This window comes from Aptenodytes patagonicus, chromosome 24, assembly GCF_965638725.1.
Source record: "Aptenodytes patagonicus chromosome 24, bAptPat1.pri.cur, whole genome shotgun sequence".
Lineage (NCBI taxonomy): Eukaryota > Metazoa > Chordata > Aves > Sphenisciformes > Spheniscidae > Aptenodytes > Aptenodytes patagonicus.
In genome coordinates, this window is record NC_134972.1 from 4964132 (window position 1) to 4988589 (window position 24458).

Consider the following 24458-nt stretch of genomic DNA (forward strand, 5'->3'; position numbering starts at 1 on the left):
TGAGCGGAAGGGGGTGTAGGTGCTCCCCCCGGGAGCCGGACGAGGTGGCGCGGGAGGCCAGGCCCCGCCGGGGAGCTGGTTTTTACACCCCGAGGGGAAATGTTTTAGGTCCGGCGCCGGCACAGAGCTCCTAGAAATGGCTACCAAGCCAACTCCGCCTTAATTAGTTCCGCGAAACGAGCTCCGCAACCCGGGTGAGTTGGGGGACAGCCTCGGGGGGAAAGCGGAGGCGGTCGTGCCCGTTTTCTCCCCCCCCCCCCAGCCCAAGGCCCAGCGGCGCAGAGGGCAAGATGGGTCTCGAGATTTATTCGGCTGCCGCGGTCACGCTTCCCCGCGTGCAGCTCCTGTCTAAAAAACACCGTACAAAGCATCAACACCTTAAAAAACAAACCAAAACACACACAAAACCAGGAAAATACACGGAAAAGGGAGGCGACGTAAGCGCTACCGCGGCTGGGGTTTGGTGGCTGAACTACGAGGGGGGGGGGGGGGGGGATCCTCGCCGGGAGCTGCGGCCCCTCGGGGACTGTCAGGGCCCAGCGTTAGTCGGAGTCGCTGTCGCTTTCCGCCTCCTTCACGTCCACGCTGAACTTGTACTCCTGGTCGCAGCCCATGTAGGCGTCGCTCATGAAATACAGCGTGTAGTTGTGCGTCCCCGTAGCCGGGGCCACGAAATCCAGCTTGACCTACGCGGTGAAGAGTAGGCGGTTGGGGGGGGGCGGCGGAGGGGAAACCGGGCGCCCGTCCGGCTCGTCCAAACGGCGTCCGTTTGGGCGCCGGCCGCCCGCCCCCTCCCGCTTTCGCTCACCTTGGCCTTCTGCTGCAGCGTCAACCGCTTGATGGAGATGAGGCTGTTGGATTTGGAGTCGCCGATCACCACCCACCAACCCTCCTCGCGTTTCTGCCGGAGAGGTAAGAGTTAATGGGCTGGGGGCAGTTAGGGGGGGGAACAATCCCACCCCCCCCCCCCCGCACTTCTGCCACCCCAGTGTCACCGGGTTTGGCACGTACCTGTGGGAAAAGGGGAGCGATGACAGGCCCGGTGACCTCCTCTTCACGCTCCAGCTGCACCAGCACCACCACGGGCCCCCCGCTGCGCAGAGAGAACCGAGACCGAGGGTCAGGGCGTCCCCCCTGTCCCGCCGGCACAGCGCCGAGGGGGTCCGCACCGCCGCCGCCCCCCCCGCCGTGCCGGCACAGCGCCGAGGGGGTCCGCGCCGCCCCTCCCCGCCTCACCTGCGGATGCTCTCCTTCTCCACCACCTCGTAGGAGAGCTCGATGTTGGGGTAACGGTTACAGAATCGAGCGACGTCGGCGATCTGGGCGTCCGAGAGCTGCAGCAGGGCGTTCCGGTCCTCGTCCTCCATCTCCATGATGTCGAAGACGCTCTCGACCCCCTGCACAGGAAGAAGTTTTCAGCCCTGCACTTGCCCGGGGCTCCTCGGCGGGCGAGGGCGGGACCACGGCGCTTCCCCCAAGCTTTACTTTGTCCGTGCAGCGCTTGATGTGCTCGGAGGTGAAGTGAGGCAGCTGCTTGAGGTAGGAATCCTTCGACCACATGGCCTGCGTCACCATCTGCGCCAGCTCCATGGCGGCCAGCGCGGGGCTGAGCCAGCCGTTGCTGGACAGCACGTCCACGCAGGCCTGGATCAGCCGGATCGCCTGGACGCGAGGGACGGGGACGGGTCAGAAGGCAGTTGACGCCAACGCAGCGACGCGGGCGAGGGGAGCGGGTTCCCACCCGCCCCCGTCGTACCTTGCTGAGGATTTCCTCGGTGTCCGACTGCAGCTCGGCGCTCAGCTGCATGCGCGACAAGTGAGCCTGCAGCAGGAGGTTGGTCTTGACGTGGGGATCGTTGAATTTGGGGTTGGTCAGCTTGTGGGGAACTTTTTGGGCCAGCTACGGGGAGAAACGATAAACCTCATCGGTGCTTTAGCCCCACAGAGCCGAAAACGCGGGCAGCTTCCTTCCCCCGACCCCGCAGGAGCCCACGTCTGCCCCCTCCGGCCCCAGATCCGACGCGCTGCCGCTCACCTGCCGCAGCAGGTTGTCCTCGTGGTGCCTGATGGGGATGTTCTCGTACTCGGCAGCGTTGGAGATGATTTCAATCAGCCCTCGCACCTTGGTCTTGGCGTTGAGGGACATACTGAAGAGCTCTGGGGGGAGGGGGAAGCCGGAGAGATTGGGGGGGGGGGTGTCGGAAAACCAGAGAGCATTAAAGCCCACGGTACAAGAGGTGCCTTCAGGCAGACAACGCGCAGCCCCGTGCCAAAGGGCAGAGTTTTACGCACCCGGCACCTTCTGCCCATCGCCCGCGGCACAGGGAGCGACGCAGAGGGGGGGGACAGAGAGCAGGACCGCCGGTGAGCGCTCGCGCGCCGTCCCCGTCCCCCGCGGAGCCCTTACCGATGGTGGTGTAGTTGATGTAGTAATAGGCGGCGATCATCCCCAGGTTCAGAGGAGCCACGTCCATCTCGTCCTCGATGCTGATGCACTTGGACTGCTCCAGGTCGCTGAGGGTCTGTTCCACCAGCTCGGAGAGGTGATCCGAGAGGTGCCTGTGGGACACACCTGCGGGCACAGCAGCGTTGCGGCGGGGCTGAGGAACTCCCCGGGACGGAGAAAAGCTGCTCTTGCGAAAGCGGAGCCCCCGGCCAGAGGGTCCCCGATGTCCTCCAACCCCGTATCCAGCGGTGCAGAGCCCCTCCGCTCACCTTGCAGGTTGTAGTAGTTTGGATTCTGCGTCATCCTGCGGTACAGGAAGGTCCAAGTGAGGTAGTCCACCGCATCCTGCTTGTTTTCGATGGTCTTGGTGACAATCTCGGCATTGAAGTGGTCGTGCATGCAGTGGTCCAAGTGCGACTCCACCGGCAGGGGCTCGTAGAGGAATTTCTTGAAGAAATCCTACAGCGGGGGCAGGAGTAGAGGGATGGGGTATAGTAAACCCCAGCGCCTCCAAAATCCTGGAGCACCTCCCAGGCAGCCAGGCTCCGAGCGAGGGTTATGCATCAGCCCGCCCAAAGCTGGGAGAAGAAACCCACGCCCCAGGCGGGAGATGGAGGTTCGCGGGCCAGAAACCGCGCCCCGCTCCTCACCCACCTTCTTGGACCCCTGGCACATGATGACGCAACGGCCCTCGTCGTCCTGCAGCGGGCGATTCGCGTGGCCCACCATCTGCAGCACGTCGTAGATGGGGTAATCCACGTACCTGGGAGAGGGAGAGAGAGTTAACGAAGCTCCTCGGAAAACTACCGCCGCTCTCCCGCGATTCCCGGCCTCCGCCCGGACAGGGACGAAGCCCTTTGGGATGAGGGCGTCGTTCCCTCGTGCTCAGCGCAGCCTGAACCAGCAGGCGGGTGGACGCCAAGGAAAGCCGCGGCCGGTCCGGCCCGACGGCGCAACGCACTCACGCGTGGATCTTGCCGTTGTAGTACTGCGTGTCCATGATGATCACCAGGTGAGCGGCGATGTTCATACCCCAGCAGAGGCTGCGGGAGGCGACCATCACCTGAACCGCACCTGAAAGGTGCGCGGGGAGAGCAGTCAGCCCGCGGGCAAAGCGCCTCTCCGGGTCACAGAAACGGGGGGGGGGGGGGGGGGAAGAGAAAGATCTGGGGGTTCTGCGCTCGGGCAGACGGGTCTCGGCATATGGGGAGGGGTCCAGGAGAGACGGTGAAGTTTAAGATCGCAGCCTTTTTGGACCAGGGAGGCAGAGAAGTGACGCGAGGCTTGGGCAAGCTGTTACCTCCAGTCCAAAGACCGCGGGCGCTGCCAAGCCCCGGGGAAGAGAGTTTTACAGGTCGAAGAAGCGGTGTGTCCTCATCCCACCCCACTCACCGGAGCTGAAAAGCTGCTCCACCACTCGCCGTTCCATGGCGGTCAGCCCCTCGTGCAGGTAGCCCACCCCGTTCACGAGCGTCTCCTTCAGAGTGTTGTCGTTCAGCTTGTCCAGGTAGGGCACCAGATCCTTCTCTGCGCAGTGCAGGAACCTGCCGGAGAGAAGGGGAGTAAAGAGACCGCTGCCAGGCCCAGCAAGCCCGTCCCTCCCCGATGTCCCAGCGGATGGCCGAGTGACATCTAACGAGACCATTTCCTATCGCTAGTTGTCCCTCAGCCCTCAGCGGAACGGCCGAAAAACTTGCCCTCGCCTCCGTCAGAGGAGGGACGCAGGCCACGGCACCGTTACCTTTGCCTCTGGACATCCGAGGCGCACGTGGTGAGGATGTTGATGGCCGTGAGCCGCGTCTGCTTGCGGGACGGGACGAAGACGATGACCGGCTTTTTGGGCGAGTGCTTCATGATGGCGTGGTAGACGGGCTTGGCCATGGAGAGCAGGCGAGTCTGCGTGTGGCTGATGTTGAAGCCCTGCAGGGGAAGAGGAGCAAGGCAGTGACGCTGTCTGGAAACCAGGCAGAAGGGAGAAGGAGATGAGGTTGCCCGAAACCCTACCTGAATGTGCAGCTCCAGGGGCACAGGGCGGACGTTGGGGTGAAAGTTGAAGGTGGAGGTGGCGCTGCAGCCCAGCCAGTGAGCCACGTCCTTGGCGTTGGAGAGGGACGAGCTGAGGGCCACGATGCGGATGGGTCGCTCGATTTGGGAGGAGATGTAGCGCATGCGGGAGCAGATGACCTCCAGCACCGGCTGCGGGCGGGAGAGGGCAGGTTGTAGCGGGAACAGGAGAGGAACGGCCGAGCTCTCCGCGCGGCGGCGGCCGCCTCTCCTGGCTGGGTTCCGGCCACTTTCAGCCCAAGCACCCTCGCCCAACGGAGACCCCAGGGGATACCACTCCTGAGCCTCCCCCAAAGGATACGGCCCTCCTCTCCCAGCCCATCCTGCAGTTTGGGGAAACTCCCGGCAGGAAAAGCCAACCTCGGACCAGACATTAGGAGTGAGCAAACCATCCACCCCACCGCGGCTCCGCGACTGAGGCCGACGGGATGAAGAGCCTCACTCGAATTAGGAGCGCCCTCCCTCCTCCCCCTCCCAGACGCACCCCATTTTCGCCCCCGATGAGATGCACTTCGTCCACGATGAAGAGGTTGACGTTCTGGACGTTCTTGCGCTGCTTCCAGCGTCGCGAGAGGATGTCCCATTTCTCAGGGGTGCTGATGATGATGTTCCCTTTGCCCAGCAGCTTCAGGTCTGTGCTCGTCTCCCCCGTCAGCAAGACCACCTTCTTATTGAGACGCTCCTGGAACTTTTCGTACCAGTCCAAGAAGACCTGCCAAAAATGCAAGGGATGCTGTTGTCGACCTCAAATTAGAGCAAATCCTGCCAAATCCCTGGAGGCGCACGCCAACATCAGCAGGTCGGCAGCGGGACGGTGTCTCTTTGCTCCCTCAGAGAGACCGCAATTAATCAAAAAGACTCTGGAGTCGTCCCGAGGGACGTTAACGGCAAAGAAGGGACGAGGAAAAGTGAAACAGGGGATGAGGAAGCAAATCCAAGCCGGGGTAAGGCTCCATTTTCTCCCCAGGATGCCGGGCTTACCTGCTCTGCCAGGGCCTCCATGGGGGTGATGTAGACGCAGCGTCCCTCCGAGTTCTGGAGCAACATCCTCAGGATGGCAAATTCGGCACAAATGGTCTTCCCGCTTCCCGTGGGGGCACCCACAAACACGTTGTCGTCGCTGTTATAAACCGTGTTAAACACTGGGGACAGATGGACGACACAGAAGAGAGCAGCTTAGCGAAATCTCCGTGGATTTCTATCAAAGCTCTAGAAACGGGCAGGGAAAACACAGCCCGCGCAAGGAGGAGCTACAGAAAAGGCTGTTTAAGAGTTTGAGTCCAGGATCCGCTGAGCAAAACAGGCTCTAGTCTGTCACGGTAGCTCGTCAGTGTGAATTCCCTAACCCTGGCTAAGCCCAGGCAGAGAAACCACAGACAGCTTGGGCAGCTTCGGTTCGCTCGCAGCTCCATCCCTACAAGCAGGGCAGATGGAGAAGTTTGGGGCCAGGCGGCTCCGTGAACCCGAGCCGCGGTGTTAGCGCAGACGCAGCTTCCAGGAGCGAACCTGCTGCTGCCGCCAGACAGCCCCGGACCGGCTGCCTGACACGCTCGAGGAATATATCCAAGACGCTCTGGCCCACGGGGAAAGATTTCAAGCCGTCAAACCTCTAAGGCTCAGGGAGGCAGAGGGGATACGCTATTTGCTACAGAAGTTCCTCACGTTACGTGAATAAACCCCGCAAAACCAAGGCTACGGGACTGCGAGTACCAAAAGGGCCGGGGCTCGCTGAGAGGCAGTTTGGAGGAGGTAGGCAGAGGCAATACCCACCCTGAGTCTGGATAGGGTTGAAGAAAGGGAACTTGTCCTGGTAGAGGCTCTCAAAGGCACTGTTTCGCAGAGCCGACACGGGCAGCGGCTGCAGATCCAGCAGCTCCGTCGGAGGAGGGTACTTCTCAGGGAGGATCAGGTGGCGGAAGGAAACGGGCAGCTGGGTCTCACAGGCTGTCAGACACACGAAAAAACCGCTTTCACCCCCCCCGAAAGCACTCCCAGCGGTTTCATCTCCGAGCTCCCTCTGCCAACGGGATCCCCAGCCCTGCTGCCTTCTTGGATGTCAGAAGTCTTTCCCCCAGCACGGCGCTAGGAGAGGGCCTGAACTACCCCCTCGGACCCCAGGGAGAACGGCTGCCGTACAGCCGAGGCGCTGCTGGCAGAATCAGACTTACAGAGCCAGCGGTCGGAGACCACCCGGATGAAGTACTGCGGGGGCAGCGGCTCAAACACGGGCACGAAGAAGGTGACGAGGTGCTCGTCCTGCGCGTACTTGGCTTTCAGCAGGAAGTACTCGTGGTGCAGGATCACTTCGCTGTCCACATCTTCCACCAGGATCCAGAAAGCTTCGGACGAACCGTGTACCTGAGCAAGGGCAGCCGTTACCTTCGTACCAGAGTCCAGATCCCCCCCCCCCCACACACACACACACTTCCAGACCTCCAGGAGCTGAATGCCAGCCCTCCCACAGCGATCCTGCCCCAGAAGCGCCCTCCTACCCCCAGCGCGGTATTCAGCCTGGTGATGATTTAGCCTGGTGATAATTTAGCTGCAGCCCTTTAACGAGGGCGGATCGTCTCCTGCGCACGGCTCACCTTTTCATCCCACTGGAAGTCGGGGGCAATGGTGAGCTCTACTTTCAGGGTGGAGCGGGTAATAGGCTGCAAGTGGACCGAGAGCTCCAGCTTTGGGAAGAGGTGAACGTATTTGTGGATCGTCTTGCCCATCTTGGGCATACGGATCAGTTCCCCTGCAACAGAAAGGCGCTGCCGTCAGGACAGACGGACAACAGGGTGACCCAACAGCTCCCAAACTGAACACGGTGTGCAGTACGGGCAATCCAAGCAGCTGGAAGGCGGCAGGGCAAAGCCTCTGCCCTCCTCAGGCTGTACCAAGACCCTCACCCGGTTCCGCCCCTTCAATCGGACAAGGAACAAGCCCCCCGGTTTCTGGGTCAAAACACGGCAGAGGAGAACAAAGAGGCAAGACGCCTCTCCCCGCCGCGTTTGCCCGGTGTCTCCGTACCTATTTCGTTATGGTTCAGGTCATAGAGGCGTTCAAACGGGAAATTCTTCTTCTCGATTTTCTTCACCACTTCTTCAGGCAGTTTCTTGAACTGGCGCAGAGGGCACATGGACTGCCACCTGCGAGGACACCGCGGGGTGAGACAAGCAAAGAAGCAGAAACGAAGCCTTCAGAGCACCGAGGTTCCCCACGCTGCCGAAGACCAGCCCTCGGCCAGCCACGGGCGGCAGCCCCTTTACACCCCGACAGGCGCGAGCGCTCTCCTTCCCGAATGCTGCAGACCTAGCCAGGCCACGCTGAAGAATCTCATCCTCTGCCAGAGGCATCCAGCCTGCAATCAGAAAATACCTCCGAGACCTCACTTACATCCGTTTGTCAATCATCTTGCAGAGGTTAAGGGTCTTGTCGGTGAGCTGGGCCCAGCCACGGTTCAGGACGATCTCGAAGATGGCACGCATCAGCCGCCCAGCCGACTGGGGGGAACAGAGAGCGGCTCTCAGGCCTCGGCTGCGATCATCACGTTTAACTCTTCCTCCCTTTCTACCCATTTTCCTGCCCAGCCACGTGACAATAGAATGGTTTGGGTGGGAAGGGACCTCTAAAGGCCATCTAGTCCAACCCCCCTGCCGTGGGCAGGGACATCTTCAACTAGAGCAGGTTGCTCAGAGCCCCGTCCAGCCTGACCTGGAATGTTTCCAGGGATGGGGCAGCCACCACCTCTCTGGGCAACCTGGGCCAGTGCTTCACCACCCTCAGCATAAAACATTTCTTCCTTATATCCAACCTAAACCTACCCTCTTTCAGTTTAAAACCGTTACCCCTTGTCCTACCGCTACAGACCCTGGTAAAAAGGCTTTCCCCATCTTTCTTATAAGCCCCCTTTAAGTGCTGAATTATACTTAAAAGGTCCTTCATCCCAAACGCCTACAGGTGGAGCGATTACTTGATTCCCAGCCTTGGGAACTTGGCCCCTGCGGTAGAAGAATAAGCCTACGCTGTAGTCCTCTAGCGCTGAATTATTTTGACTACAAATTGGAGAGTCCGATGAAGATCTAGTTCCCATCCTGATAGGGGTTAGACCTTCCCACCGCTCCCGGCTCTAGTTATTTTCAAAGCCATTTATGACCACAAACTAAATTTCCGAGGTGCAAATACTTGTGTGAGGCTGAGACACGGCCGGACCGCGCACACCTAAACGGAAACGGAGAGGCCCCAGAGTTTCCTCGCTCACCTGGGTAACGTACACCATGTCTGCCATGAGAGCAAATCCTTCCAGCTTCAGCTGGGAGATGAAGGCCTGGAGGAGCACGTTGATCTGGGGAAGCAGAACAGAGAAAGCCCTCAGCTCCCTCCGCACCAGCGCCCGATCCCGGGGGGCTTTGACGCGTGGCAGGACAGAAGCGAGCAACGGGGACTGACCGTCCTACGCTGCAGGACAGCGCGCTCAACCAGAGACAAAGAAGCACCCGCAGCTCTTCGAGCATCTCTGACGCGGTCCAGGATGTCCCACAGAGGGAGGAGAACAGAAACCCACCCCGGGGGGAAGGAGCATTTCCTATGACAGCTCTCTCCCAAGCATCACCGCTCCCCTCAAGACAGGCAGAGAAGTCCCCTCGAAGGGGCAGGCAGGGCTCACCTTGGCACTGGGCTCCTCTATGCTCTCCTTCACCGGGATGGGAACTCGCTCCAGCAACTTTTGAAGCTCGAGCTTCTCCTCCTGCGGAAAACCAAGGCAGGAGAGGTGAGAACGGTCCCTCACAGGGCAAGCAGTGCCTTCAAGACCGATGCCTCAGGGCTGTCTCACTAGGGACGGGCGTCTGGCTCCATACCTCCCTCACGGTGATGTTCCTGAACTCCGAGGACAGCGAGAAGACCCGAAACAGCTCGATTTCGCTCAGGGTGGGTTTCAGGAGCTGATTGTAAGTTTGCACCGTCTCGTTGGTGATGTAGTAGTGGCTGGCGATGCGGCCCAGCTCTGTCACCTGCCGCAAGGACAACAGCCAGAGTGAAGCAGCAGGAAGACACCCCACTGTCCACGGCACAGACAGAAGACGCTGAGCAGGAACTAGGCCGCAGCAGGGGAGACGCCTCCAGACAAGCTAAGCGTAAACTCTCAGGCTACAAATCCCCCAGGAAAGCTGCTTTACCTGGTACCACAATGCCACACCCCGCAGCCTCCCCTTTCTCATCTCGCTGCCTCTGAAGCAATGAAAATGCAACGGGAACGTGAATTTGCTTAGGAGGCAGCAGCAAACACACAACAGTGACAGACCGAGGGTCAGGTTTTACACCAGGACTCTCTGTGCCGGCCAGCGGCTCCCCTGGAATCACAGACGTGCACGACAGCAGGTCTGAATGAGGCAGCAGCACTCCCTGGGATCCGTATTTAATCGGCAAGATGCCTCTTGCACCCTTTCTCTCAGCCAGAGGATGCTCCCGTCCAGCTCTGCTCGGTCACAGCGCCTTTCCCAGGTCCCGTCTCACCTGGAAGTTCCCCGTCTTCTTGTCGTACTTCACCAGGTTGTTCTTGTCCAACATGAGGGCTGCAGTGTGAACCAGATCCAGGCGGCGCTGGTCCAGCAGCGGATCCCCCTTCAGATCATCGTGGGATATCCCGTAGAGAGTGGGGGAGCGCAGCATTCGGATGTACAGGTAGGTATAGCCCAGCCAATTCACCGCGTCCTGAGGAAACACCAACGCGCCGTTAAGAGCCGACGAACACGCCTCACGGCAAGCGAGGGCGACGTCCCGGCTCGGAGCCCGGTGCTCCCAGCGCTTAGCGCAGGACACAGCAGGCTGAGCCCAGCCGAATCCCGCCGCGTCAACATTAAACCAGAGCTTGGGAGCCCAGCAGTGCCATACACAACTCTTCCCCGGTACCAGAAAAATATTAAGGAATTAAAAACCAAAGGAACCCCACCCTCCACACGCAGACTTTTCCCCCAGTGTCCTTCTCCGCGTGGAGAACTCTGCTCTGAATTACAGAAGCATCTACCCGCTTGCCTGACACGCCGGCCAGCCTTACAGGCTGGTAGCTCTCGTGGCTGCCCTTCCAGATCCCTTAAAAATTTGCTCCCCAGGCACCAAAGGTTGCAAGTTTCTTTGCTCCCGTACAACGACGACATCTTTTCCCCCACACGGATCATCCCTTGGCCCCCTGCAATTCCCACCAGCTCTCTGGGTGCAACAAGGGGCATGTGTACGTGGGGAAAGCAAAGATTCGCACTCGCCTTTGCGTTCTGGACATTGCCGAGCACAGTCTCCGCGTTCAGCATGTCCGGGAGCTTCGACACCATCTGACTTTCAATGGGGAGCTGCTGGTTGAGCAGGGACAGGTAATACTGCAGCTCGCCGTGGGACGTGATGAGGATCCCCTCTCCTTTGGTATCGTACTGAGGCCTCCCGGCACGCCCCAGCATCTACGAAACGAGAAAGCGAGGTCAGCAAAACAGAAAAGCTTTTAGCTTGGCGATTTCTCCTTGCCGCCGCGTCCCGGGGCTTTACTGCCAGATTGCTCAGTCTGCTGTTACTTCTAGCTGGCAGGAGACACACAGAAATATCTCAGATGTGTCTGGGCAAGAGGCTGGGAGAGGAATCATTCGTCTGCTCTCCTGCTGATCCGTTTCTCCTCCTCTGCCCTCACAGCAGGGCTGTTCCCAGAACAGCCGAGGCAGCCTGACGGCAGAGAGCAGGGAGCGACTGCACCGAGTCGAAATACGAAAGCGGACCTCAAAAACGTGCCTCAGCGGGGAAAGGAAAAACCCTGCCCCGGGTCCCGGCAGCACCTCTGTTAGCAGAACTTCACCTGCAGGATGTCCAGGGCACCCAGCTCGGTCCAGCGCCCCTTCTCGGGGCTGTACACCTGCGTCCCCTTGATGATGACGGTGTGAGCGGGCAGGTTCACCCCCCAGGCCAGCGTGGCTGTGGAGACCAGCACCTGCAGGAGCAAAACAGCGATCAAAGCCAGGCAGAAACCTCTTCCTAGGGGGGGAAAAAAAAAAAAAAGGATCTAAAATGCTGGTCCTGACATGAGAGACACGCACAGAAGGGACAAAGTCTGAGAACTGCGGCTGTCTCGACAGCTCAGCAGAGGAAGATCAGATAAACAGCAAGATCTTTGCCCAAATTTCCCAGCTCACTGCACGACTCCGAGAAAAGCCATTGCCTTCCATCTATAACGCAGCCAGGAAATTGCTTGGATGGGCTTTTGCCGAAGCGGCAACTGTGGAGGAGACAGCTTGCTCTGGGACGGACCTCTAGCTTTAAACACTCAGCTAGGCCCAGGGGAGAAGATTTTGCCCTCTCCGCTCCTGGCCGTGTGCTTTTAGTTTCTATTCTTGACGCGAAAAATCAAGGCTGCCTTCATCGGGCACCAGCGGGATGGGGGTCGGCTACGCTTGGTCCTCTTGATTTTGCCCAAAGGGCTATTGGAAAACACGGCTCAAGCATTTCTTGTGAAGTAGCTACCCCAAACGCGGTAATTCCTCCCGGGAAGCGAGGATCACCTGAATGTGCTTGTCAGCAAACAGATCCTCCACCAGCGTCCGGTCCACTCGCGTCATCCCGGCGTGGTGAATGGCGAAGCCGTAAGGAAGGAGGTCCTTCAGCTCCAGGTTCTGCAGCAGAAACACAACCAGCTCTAGGTTTTCTACCCGAGCCGAGTAACGCCAGGGAAAAAAGAAGCAACAGCAGGTAGCGCGTATCCTAGAGGAAAAGCTGCAAAACTGCACCAAAGCGGCAGCACCTTTGCGGCTGCGCTCCTGCTATCGCTGTGTCAGAACAGCCCCGGCCGGGCAGTTACCTTGCACTGCTCAGCTTCGGTCCTCAGGACCTCGGTGGAGGCTGAGCCCTCCCGCAAGAAGAGGCCCAGGGTATCTTTCTCCAGGCACATGTCCCTGATGGCCCGGGCTGTCTTCCCGGTCTCCTTCCTGGAGTGAACAAACACCAGCACCTGTTAAACAAGCAGACGGTACCATCACTGAGAGAGGAATCATAGAATCATCGAATCATTAAGGTTGGAAAAGACCTCTGAGATCATCGAGTCCAGCCGTCGACCCCACACCCCCATGCCCACTAAACCATGTCCCTGAGCGCCTCATCTACTCGTCTTTTAAATACCCCCAGGGATGGTGACTCCACCACTTCCCTGGGCAGCCTGTCCCAATGTTTCACCACTCTTTCAGTAAAGACATTTTTCCTCACGTCCAATCTAAACCTCCCCTGGCGCAACTTGAGGCCGTTTCCTCTCGTCCCATCGCTTGTTCCTTGGGAGAAGAGACCGACCCCCACCTCGCTATAACCTCCTTTCAGGTGGTTGTAGAGAGCGATGAGGTCTCCCCTCAGCCTCCTCTTCTCCAGGCTGAACAACCCCAGTTCCCTCAGCCGCTCCTCATCAGACTTGTTCTCCAGACCCCTCACCAGCCTCGTTGCCCTTCTCTGGACACGCTCCAGCCCCTCGACGTCCTTCTTGTAGTGAGGGGCCCAAAACTGAACACAGTATTCGAGGTGCGGCCTCACCAGTGCCGAGTACAGGGGCACGATCACTTCCCTGCTCCTGCTGGCCACACTATTTCTGATGCAGGCCAGGATGCCCTTGGCCTTCTTGGCCGCCTGGGCACACTGCTGGCTCATGTTCAGCCGGCTGTCGACCAGCACCCCCAGGTCCTTTTCCAACAGGCAGCTTTCCAGCCACTCTTCCCCAAGCCTGTAGCGCTGCATGGGGTTGTTGTGGCCGAAGTGCAGGACCCGGCACAACAATCGCTACGGCTGCAGCTGGCAAAGATGCCTGACCCAACCCGCTCCTGGTGTTCAAGGTGGGGAAGAGATCTAGAGTCAGTCCAGATGCCCTGCGAACCACGCACAGAGCTCCTGATCTAGTAGGGCAGCGTCACAAGAACTCCCTCATCCTAGAAGGACAGGTCATACGTTAATCAGACAGCTGGCACAGAGGGAAAAACTGTGTTCCCTCCTCTCTCGGCTGCCATCAACCACCCAACCCCACCCTCTTCTCCTCTGCGGCGTCTCTGCAGCGACAGCAGCTCGAAAGAGTCTCACCAGCAACAGACAAGAACAAGGATTAAGTGGGTCAGGAACAATAAAGTATCAAACCTGGTTCTTTCCAGCGTGCTCCATGATCTTCTCATAAACAATCTCATTCATTATCTGGAAGCGTTTGATTGCTTTCTTCTCTGTGATACCCACATAGGTCTGCTCTAGCGGCACTGGTCGGAAGCTGTAAGGGAAAAAAAAAAAAAATCAAGTCCATAAAAGAGCAGAAGAACGGAGAAACGCTGATACGAAGGTCCCGTCAAAAGGCATCCTGTATTTTGAGCCACCGAGCTCAATGCCCTTCCTTTGTGCCTCAATCTGCTCAAGAGATTCGATGGCTTCCAGTTCTGCCCGGTTAGATTAAACAGTAGGGGACGGTAACAGGTATTCCTCTTTCCTGGAATCCGTTTGCTACGCACACACTCGGGGAGGAAAAATGGTGTTTCTGGAACTACCGTAATCCTATTTTAGGCTTCCTTCAAACAGCTTCTGCAGCACACAGGTACAGCAGAGTTTATCCGCCTTCTCTAAAGCACCTTCTCGCAAGTACGACAACGCAGGAACCCCGGCACACGTTCTGACGCTGTGTTTTAACTGCTCTAGTCCTGAACACGCGTTTACCGGCACATCTAAGAGCAAATAAACGCGTGCGGAAAATAGGCCGAAAGTAGCCTGGCGAGTCCCTGGCACCGTCTGACGGACAAAACACTCGACTGCCTCCACGGGAGGCCCGTCTTCCCCGGCTCTCAACAGCCACCCACCCTCCGACGGTAAAGATCTCTCCCGGCTTTCCAGGAGGAGTTATCAAATCTGTTTATCATCACCTGTTATCAAAATAGAACAAGCCTTTGGCCGGGTCCACTCTCAGGAACGTCGCCACGTCCTCGTAGTTGGGGAGGGTGGCGCTCAAGCCAACGAGCCTCACGTCCTCCTGAGTCATCTCGATGTTGCGGATGGCTCTGGCTACCAAAGACTCCAGGACGGGTCCTCGGTCATCGTGCAGCAGGTGTATCTCATCCTAAACGGGAACAGAGTCATCCCCGCTCCAAACCGGCTCCGTTTACCCATTTTTGGTTTAGTTTCTTAGCGGACCTGCTTGCAGGGACCGAGGCGCGCTCGTCCCACAGCTCAAAGCCCCGAGTCTCCCCACAGCCAAGCCACCAGAACCCATCTTCCAACCGCTAACGCACGTTCAGGAACCGCCAACGCCGAAAGACCCAGCGCCCGTCATCGCCCCCTCCCCTCTTCCACGCCGGGGCTTCGCAGGCGCCGGCGCTGCTCACCAGGATGACCAGCCGCACCAGCTGGGTGTAGGTGCGTTCTCCTCCCTTGCGGGTGATGATGTCCCACTTCTCCGGGGTGCAGACGATGATCTGGGTAGCGCTGATTTCCTCCTTGCACAGCTGGTGATCCCCCGTCAGCTCAGCCACGTTGATGCCGTAAGTCGCCAGGCGCTAGGAGGAAGCCCGCGGGCGGTTAAAGCCGGACGAACGCGCGTTCCCCGGGGCGGCGTTAGAGCAGCGCGGCCCCCCCGAGACGCTCGCGGGCAGTTTCGTACTTGTCCCGCTACAGCGCTGGAAGAAACGGGCGGATTTCGTAGCCCACCCCGACATCCAAAGCCCCTGCCAACACGCGCTCAGAGCCCGGCGAGCGCAGGCTACACGAACAGAGATTTAAAGGCGCTACCCAAACTCACCCTCTCCCGACAAGCTCCTGCCAGAGCTTCTATCCTTCTGTAAGCGCAGTCTAAGGAAGCCACCACAGTAAAGCTCATCTTCCCCGACCTGCGGTTCGAGCAGGGGCAGGACCAAACCCCTCCTTACCTTCCCGAAGCTGCCCACCATCTCCTGCACCAAGGACCTCATGGGCGCGATGTAGATGATCTTGAAATCGTCCACGTTGATGGTTCCGTCGATATTAATGTGTTTCCCTATTTCTCGCAGCATGCACATGAGCGCCACGTTGGTCTTCCCGGCGCCCTAGGACGTAAGCAGAACCCGTCCCATCAAATCCGCGCCCTCTCCAGGGTCAAGGCTGGCCTGCCAGCCGCCAGCCTTCTCCGCCCAAACAGATCGCCCTTCCGGATTCCCCGTCACAGAGGACCCGGCTATCGGGATCCTTACCGTGGGAGCACACAGCAGCAAGTTCTCATCCGACTCCAGCGCGGCGCGGTAGAGTTTGCTTTGAATACGGTTCAGTGTTTTAAACCCCTCGAATCCAGCCTGGGCGTATTTGGGCAACTTTTCCACAGAAACCAATTGCTGAAAAGGGAGAACGTCAAGCTCAATGCCTTTGTTTCAGCACCTCGCAGGCTGCGGGGCACGTGCGAGACCTCAGAGATGCCCTGGGGAGTAGCAGGGTCGTGCTGTCTCCAGATGGCCGGGGGAGAAGCCCCGTGCCCAGGGATCGTGGAGCGGGTTAGGAAGAGATCAAACGGGGCTCGTTAGCTGGCCCGTGCACTCCAAAGAGTACAAGTTATAGCTGGCTACACCACCAGAAAAGCAAACCCCCAGCACGTTCTCAGGGTGGGACAGATCAGACCACGTTTCTGCTGCCAGCACTGGTCAAAAGAGGCAATTTATCACAAGGCACGCCACGAATCAGCCAGATCTCTGGCCCGCACCGCGCATCACAGCAGGGAGGGAGCAAGAGCAGAGCCGAGGGCTCAGCAAAGCCGCTAAACGGGGCAGGGGAGCCCCGAGACGGGAACCACCAGCACAGGATACGCCCTCCAGAAGTGAGAAACTAGAAATCAGGAACCCTCTTCAGCCACGTGAAATCTCTCAGCTTAAAATAACGGTTCTTCAAGAAATCTGAGAGGGCGTCACAGCCACATCAAAGCCTCCAGTCCCAGGAAGCGTCTGTCACGATATTAGCAACGACTTTAGAATCACAGAATAGTTTGGGTTGGAAGGGACCTCTAAAGGCCATCTAGTCCAACCCCCCTGCCCTGGGCAGGGACATCTTCAACTAGATCAGGTTGCTCAGAGCCCCGTCCAACCTGACCTGGAATGGTTCCAGGGATGGGGCATCCACCACCTCTCTGGGCAACCTGGGCCAGTGCTTCACCACCCTCAGCGTAAAACATTTCTTCCTTCTGTCTAGTCTGAATCTACCCCCCTTTAGTTTAAAGCCATTCCCCCTTGTCCTGTCGCAACAGGCCCTGCTAAAAAGTCTGTCCCCATCTTTCTTATAAGCCCCCTTTAAGTACTGGTAGGCTGCAAGAAGGTCTCCCCGAAGCCTTCTCCTCTCTAGGCTGAACAACCCCAACTCTCTCAGCCTTTCTCCATAGCAGAGGGGTTCCATCCCCTGAGCATTTTTGTGACCCTCTTCTGGACCCGCTCCAACAGGTCCGTGTCTTTCTTGTGCTGAGGGCTCCAGAGCTGGACGCAGTGCTCCAGGGGGGGTCTCACCAGAGCAGGGTAGAGGGGCAGAGTCACCTCCCTCGACCTGCTGGCCACGCTGCTTTGGATGCAGCCCAGGATACGATCGGCCTTCTGGGCTGCAAGCGCACATTGCCGGCTCATGTCCAGCTTTTCATCCACCGGTACCCCCAAGTCCTTCTCGGCAGGGCTGCTCTCAATCCCTTCATCCCCCAGCCTGTGTTGACACCGGGGGTTGCCCCGACCCAGGTGCAGGACCTTGCACTTGGCCTTGTTGAACCTCATGAGGTTCACACAGGCCCACTTCTCAAGCTTGTCCAGGTCCCTCTGGATGGCATCCCGTCCCTCTGGCGTGTCGACCGCACCACTCAGCTTGGTGTCATCTGCAAACTTGCTGAGGGTGCACTCGACCCCACTGTCCATGTCACTGATGAAGATATTAAACAGCACCGGTCCCACTACGGACCCCTGCGGGACGCCACTCGTCACCAGTCTCCATCTGGACATTGAGCCGTTGACCACTACCCTCTGGATGTGACCATCCAACCAATTCCTCGCCCACCGGACAGTCCACCCATCAAATCCACACCTCTCCAGGTTAGAGAGAAGGATGTCGTTCGTGGGGGACCCTGACAAAGGCCTTAGAGAGGTCCAGACGGACGACATCTGTCATCACTCAACACACCTAGTGCTAAATTAAGGGGGAACAAAGCGGGTCACCTACCTCTTCGGAGCCAAAAGGCTTTGGCTTCAGGGCGGGCACATGCACCTCCTCGTAGCCCTTGCGCTGCCTGCGGAAGGAGCCGTCGGGGAGCTGGCACCGCTTGTTGGCCATGAAGTGACTACCTTGGGCAAACACCAGATCCTCCAAGTCCAGCACCTGCCGGGGAGCCAGCGCCTGGAGAGAGCAACGGGAAAAGGGGGCGAGGATTAGAGAACAACCCTCTCCTGCCATTTTCACCCTGGGACCAAAGGAAAAGCAACCGCCTCCAACTGGCAAGCGCCTCTTCAGCACATCAGGGGCTTATTCTTGCTATCTTCCTGCCCGTGCCACTTCCAAGCACTCTTTCTGCACTTACAGAGGACGCCTGTCGGAAGGGCTAGGAACAGACGGCTTCAAAAGAGTTTTACCTCTCCTCCTTGGTCCAGATCCATGGTCTCCAAGTCGGTATCCATCCGGGACTGACGAACACGCTCCCGGCGAGAGCGTTCCTCCTGCGCGAAGAGATGAGGATTCAGCCCCGGGGCGGGGAGGGGGGGGGGAAGAGCTGCCGAGCCCCCTCTGCGGGCTGCCAGGCTCTCCTCTCACACACGGCTTCGCCGCCTGCGAGCCCCCGCGACCAGAGCGCCACGCGCCGCCATTTCAAGCGCGCCAGCCTTCGCGTAACCGGAGCTGATGATTTTTGTGGAGTAGAAACCAGCGCCCCCAAGGCCGGGAGATAAACTTGCCTTCCAGGAGAGCAGGCGAAAGGAAGCAGGGAGCGAAGGCGCACACGCCTGCAGTGCCCCAGCAAAAACCCAGCCTGCCGCGCGCCAGCAGCGCTCCTCGAACACGGAGACGCCAAACTGGCCCCTCACATCAACATAACCGGGTTGTTGGGGTTTGGTTTTTTTTTTGTCTAACTACAAAGCAGGAACGTGGTATTAATCCCCCCCAAAAAAACCAACCCCCAAATCAAGTCACGGAACTGCTATCATCCAAAGGCCGAGCAGAGCCAACCCTGCGTGCCAATAAACCTGTCGAGCGGCACGTTCCAGCCCCAGGTTAACTGGGAGGTGATCGGAGGTGACCAGGGTGTTTTATCGCGGCGAGCCTCGCGCCAAGGAGGCCCCGAGGTGAAACGGCGCTGTTCCAAGGCGGTTAACACCAGCGTAAAAACGTGAAGCTTGCGGATATTGACATTTTCCCGGAAAAGCAGCCATCCGAGCGACTCAGAAACGAGAAGCGGTAAATATACCGCCCTCTCGGCTGAGTCTCAGCCGTCACCTAAGCAACGTTTCCTACGGTTTCAAGATCCCAGCTGAGTCAGCAGGCTCCTCTCTCACGAACAGCAAAGAAAACACACAGCCCAGACGGCGGCAAGGAGCCCACGGTTCCTCCTTTCGTCCCGCCTGAGGTTCCCTCTAGCCTTACCCGGATGAGATCCTCCTTCTCTGTCTCGTGCAGCTGATACAAGAACTTCGAGAGCTCGGGATCCGCTTCCATCTTCCCCATTATCCGTTCTTTTTCAGCTTCGCTCTGCGCGCTGGCCAGCAAAGTGCAGTACAGGACTGACGAGAGAAAATTCAGGGACGGCAGGCGGGGTTAAGGGTCGAACCGAAAGAAGGGAGCAAGTAACAAGGGCCCAAGCTTCACAAAGCAACGCCGAGGGCAGTTAAAAAGCCTCGGGTTGCGCTAGAATCGCGGTCAGAACAGCAGGGAAACAACAAGGCGGGACGGTTAAAGGCAACGCCACTCACTCATCATCCGGTGCTGCCGCAGGACCTTAATGAAGTCGAAGGTGTTAAAGCCCAGGAGCAGAACAAGCTGGTTCTCGCATTCCCGGTCATCGCTCGCAGTCTGGGAGGAGAAGAAAGGGGGAACGACCGGTTACCTCCGCGCCCCACGGAACCAGAAAGCCTGCTTCGCGCAGAACTGAGCTCAAGCGGAGCTAAACAGCAGCTACGCGCGAGGTTAGGTACCCGAGGCAGTCTGCAGATAAAAATACCCCCAACATCCTCTCCGACCCCCCTTCTTCCCCAGCGAGCCAGCACGCCCAGCGCACACGAACATCGGCACCAAAACGGGCAGGGAAACAGGCCCGACGTACGACGATCTGCCGGCGAACGCCGACAAAAACCCAATCGCCTTCCCCTTAGAAGAAGATTTCTGCGAATTAAGACTAGGCCCGGCCTAGTCCAGCGGTTTAATCGATCTCGTTGGCAAACGCGGCCCGTCCGCAATCGCGTTTCGTTTGAAGAAACGTAGGTAAGGAGCCGTTGGGGCAAATTCCCGTCTTCCGGACGGAGGGGTATTCCGAGACCGCCGCAATCCTGCGGCTCAGGTGGCCACTGACCTTCAAGATCTCCAGCACTTCGTCCGCCTTCTTCTGGGAAACAATGGCGTCGTCGTAAAAGCGGCTCAGCTGCCGCTGGAGCCAAAAGGCGTCGATGTCCCGAGGGTGCAGATCCTTCTTCTTGGAGCTCATCAGCTCACCCGACGCCACGAGCTTAAGGAAATCCCACAAAAACGTTATCTTCCCGCGAGAAGGCAAGCGGGCACGCGACCTCTGTGCTGCGGGGCGGGCGCCTGGGGCCTCTCCCTCCCCTGGCAGAGAACCGGCGGCTGCAACCGGGCAGCTGCCGGCCCTGTTTAATTTTATCAACGTTCGTTTTTGGCCTCCATCAGACAACAGCTCCGAGGCTCCTCTCCGCCCGCCGCCGCCCCTTAACTCCAACCGCAGACCAAGAGGACCCCCGACCCTCCTCCAGGCGACCCCAAAACCACGTCTCCCCGTGTTCCTCGGGTGACTCACGTTGGCCGAGAGGGTGCAACGGACCACGGCTTCGTCTCCCTCCATGTCGTCATCGGACGCTTCGTCCCGCACTTCGCCGTAAATGTCCTCATCGCCTTCCTGTTGGAAGAGGAGCTGCGGTAAGCGGCTTTCGCCAACGTCAGAGAGCAGCTTTTCCTCGACAGAAATGAATAATCCGACGGCTCGTTCCCGAGGGGAAACGGCCTGGCTTGCGCTTTGAACAGGAACCTAATGCTGCCGTTCAGGCAAAGGACCACGGGATAAGGTTATTTCTGCTCTCTACAGAGAGGTTTCGCCAGCACCTCCTCCCCCAATCTCGTCTTCGCCTCTCTTATCGTTCTCCTCCGAAAAAACAATCCCAGGGAACGTTTCCGTGAAACGCTTCCAACCCGCGCATCTGAACGTCTCTCCTCCTCCCGATCTGTCAAGCTTCCCCACGAGATCTAAATATCACCATCTGTTTCCCCGTCGTACTGACTCACGATAAGCCTCGGATCAGCAGGATAATCGACAAACCCTCCCCAAGCCGGGAAGCGGCATCTAAAATAACCCGGCTTCTCCTTCCCGGCAGAGACATCCCAGCCCGAGCCAGTGCCCGCTTCCCACCGTGACCGAGTACAACGGGACAGACGCGGTCCCCCCCCGGGGAGCGGCTCGGAGCGAGGGGAGAGGGCAGAGGCTCCGCCGCCACCCCGCAGCCTCTCCTCTCTTACCTCCTCATCGGACTCGAACTGCACGTTCACCCCGTACGTCTCGTCGATATTGTCATCTGCGAGAGAGAACGGGGTTAAATCATCCGACAACCTGGGCGCCGCGCGCAGGGTTCACAGATCCGCCCGCCCGCCCACGCCCCCGCGCAGCCGAAAGATGAAAAGAAGGTGGTTTCGGGGCTCGAAAACCGTCCAAACGTGGGGGGTGGGTTTTTTGGGCTTCTCCGGGTGCAAGCGCTACCCTGGAGTAAGGCTGAGTTTGGCACCAGCAACCCGACTTCCCGCCAGCCCCGTCCCTGAAGCCGCAGCCCACGACAACCGCCGTCCCCGTACCCATGTTCTGGATTTCCTTGTCTCCGCCGTAATCCGTGATCTTCTTCCCCAGGTTCACCAGCACGTGGTAGCGGGTATCATCGGTCTGTCCCAGCAGCAGATCGATCTCCTTCCGCCTCTCCTTATCGCGCAGCTTCTCGTTCTTCAGGACCGCCAGGACCTCGTCGGCGGCTCCGCAGAGGATGTCGCGCGGCTGCGAGAGGAACGACACGGGGCACGGAGAAGAAAATCGCCGCGTGAAGGGTACGGCGTCCGTCCCTCCTATTTCCAGACCCTCGTGTAGGCACCGAAAGGCCCCCCCCCCCCCCCCCCCGCCACGAAGGCGCCATCGCAACGTCCCCGAGCCCAAAAGCCGGCGCCGACGGGAGCGGAGCCGTCCCACGGGGTTACGGGGAAGGACCGAGACGCCCAAGGGCCAGATCTTACGGGCTTTGAATCCTCTGCCGGAGCAGGGAGGTGCCCCCGTCCTCACCTGGTCCCCGAGAGCCGCCTGAATGAAGCTGAGCAACACCTCGTAGGTCTCGCGGGTCTCCTTGGTCTTGGGTTTGTAGATGATGCCCACCATCTCATCGATGCCCTCGGAGAGCAGGGTGTAACCCTTCATCTTGTTGATGTCGTGCCTGTCCTCGTCACGTTTCCTCCGCCTGGAAAGAGGGGCAGGGATGGGGGAGCGCCTGGGTCAGCCCCGCGGCAGAGCCCCGCTCCCGCTACTTGAAGTACGGCCGTTCTCTTTTATTTGAAAAAAATAAAGGAGAAAAAACAGGTATTTTTAAGTTTTTCGCTTCAGGTTTAGCTTCTCGACGCGGAGCGAGCGACTCCAAACGAAGAAAACAACGTCTCTGCATCTTCCAAGTCGGCGGTTTTCAGCCCGCAGCCCTCCGCTCACGCCACCGAAACATTGTCCGCCACGAAATATTCCCACCGCCGTCGAATTCTACCCCGTTTACGCAACTAAAACAACTCAAGGCTGCGTTATTCAAAGGCAGGAAGGAAAAATTAATCGCCCAGCGCGTTTTTCGCGCAAAGAGAGCTCTCAAGTTGGGGCTCTGCACCCCCCCGGCTCTGAGCTCGCACTCACTTTGCTCGTCTCTCCTCCTGCATCTGGGGTTTGGTTCTCTGGGCCTTGTCCCCCATGCGGGTCCCATCCAGTTTGCCCACCAAGGACAGGACTTCCCCCGTCGGCTCATCCCGCCGGGTCCGGTCGATCAGCGAGCGGTCGGCTTGGAGGACGAGGTTGGAGTTCTGGGAGAAGAAAGAAGGGGGCGGGGGGGCTGATGGGGGGAGATAACGCGGGTTCCGCCGTGGGGCTGAGGACAGGAGCCCTGGGTCCTGCCGTGGGGCTCAGAATGGGGGCCCTGGGTCTCGCCATGGGGCTGAGGACGGGAGCCCCGGGTCCCGCTGTGGGGCTAATGATGGGGGCCCTGGGTCCTGCCGTGGGGCTGAGGACGGGGACCGGGGGTCCTGCCGTGGGGCTGAGGACGGGGGCCCTGGGTCCTGCTGTGGGGCTCAGAATGGGGGCCCTGGGTCCCGCTGTGGGGCTGAGGACGGGGGCCCTGGGTCCTGCTGTGGGGCTCAGAATGGGGGCCCTGGGTCCTGCTGTGGGGCTCAGAATGGGGGCCCTGGGTCCCGTCGTGGGGCTGAGGACGGGGGCCCTGGGTCCTGCCGTGGGGCTGAGGACGGGGACTGGGGGTCCTGCCTTGGGGCTGAGGACGGGGGCCCTGGGTCCCGCCGTGGGGCTAATGACGGGGGCCCTGGGTCCCGCCGTGGGGCTAATGATGGGGGCCCTGGGTCCTGCCGTGGGGCTGAGGACGGGGACCGGGGGTCCCGCTGTGGGGCTGAGGACGGGGGCCCTGGGTCCTGCTGTGGGGCTCAGAATGGGGGCCCTGGGTCCCGCCGTGGGGCTGAGGATGGGGACTAGGGGTCCCGCCGTGGGGCTGAGGATGGGGGCCCCGGGTCCTGCCGTGGGGCTGAGGACGGGGGCCGAGGACGGGGGCCCTGGGTCCCGCCGTGGGGCTGAGGACGGGGGCCCCGGGTCCCGCCGTGGGGGGCAGCCCCACCGGGGACCCACGGCAAATCCACGGTCACGCGTGCGCAGTTCAACGCGACACGCTCCAGGGTGCTCGAGCCACAAATAATTCGCATTTTAATTAACCGGGGTGGTATTAAACCCCCCCCCCGCCCCGCCCCGCCCCCGGGCGCTCCGTCACCTCCCGGTGCCCGGCAAGTCCCGCTTTTTGAGGGAAAAAGACCGGAAAAAACCTTAAAAAAGGGGTTTAGTCCTCAGAAACACCCCCGCCCCCCCCCCCCCGGCCCCGGTAAAGGCCGTTACGCCGAGCTCTCCTCAGGCAGACCCGCCTTCGCGGGGGGAAGCGGGGCCGCCCCAACCCGGGGGTGGGTTTAAAGGCACGGCCGGGGTTAACGGCACCGGGGAAGAGGGCAGCGGGGGGGGGAGGGGACACACACACACGGGACACAGGGGCCGGCCGGTAACGGGGCCGGCGAGGGAGGCGGGGGGGGGGGGGGGGGGGTAGGCCCAGGGGCCTGCGGGGGCCGCACTCACCGCCTTGTACTCGTACTGCAGGCTCCGCGCGGTCACGTCCGCCATGGCGCCGCCGGGCCGCGGGCCGCGCCGCCGCCGCCGCCGCGCACCGGATCAGGCCGCGGAAGGGAACTTCCGGGGCAAAGCGGAAGCGGGTCCCGGCCCCGCCGTGTGCGCGCGACCCGGAAGCGCTTCCGCGACGGCGGGGGGGGGGTGGGGGGGTGGGGTTCGCTCGGCGCTCCGGGATGCCCCTCCCAGCATGCCCCGCGCGCACCCTCCCCCCCCCCCCCGCCGCCGGACTACAGCTCCCAGCATGCACCGCTGCGCCCGGTGAGAGGCGGTGACGCTCCGCCGGCCTCCCATTCTGATTGGCTGGCAGCCCCTCGCTCGGCTGCTCCCCGC

At 59.9% G+C, this 24458-nt stretch overlaps 1 protein-coding gene across 1 annotated transcript; it reads right to left on the reverse strand.

Annotated features, from left to right (window-relative positions):
* Window positions 1–291: 291 nt before the first annotated feature.
* On the reverse strand, window positions 292–24137 carry SNRNP200 (small nuclear ribonucleoprotein U5 subunit 200). Its single transcript, XM_076358765.1, has 45 exons — window positions 24078–24137; window positions 22596–22759; window positions 21990–22161; window positions 21518–21710; window positions 21188–21243; window positions 20475–20573; window positions 20016–20168; window positions 19420–19519; window positions 19094–19230; window positions 18091–18174; window positions 17684–17857; window positions 15700–15837; window positions 15400–15555; window positions 14860–15030; window positions 14401–14594; window positions 13637–13760; window positions 12330–12479; window positions 12034–12144; window positions 11334–11465; window positions 10759–10947; window positions 10013–10210; window positions 9358–9510; window positions 9165–9245; window positions 8760–8843; window positions 7895–8001; window positions 7529–7647; window positions 7099–7253; window positions 6679–6868; window positions 6281–6454; window positions 5492–5652; window positions 4995–5222; window positions 4451–4642; window positions 4188–4366; window positions 3839–3990; window positions 3412–3520; window positions 3101–3209; window positions 2716–2905; window positions 2408–2572; window positions 2036–2157; window positions 1757–1900; window positions 1486–1662; window positions 1237–1397; window positions 1012–1093; window positions 809–901; window positions 292–686 (listed from the first exon to the last, which is right to left on the reverse strand). The coding sequence occupies exons 1-45, from the start codon at window positions 24120–24122 to the stop codon at window positions 543–545; spliced, it is 6411 nt and encodes a 2136-aa protein (XP_076214880.1). The 5' UTR covers window positions 24123–24137; the 3' UTR covers window positions 292–542.
* Window positions 24138–24458: the final 321 nt, after the last annotated feature.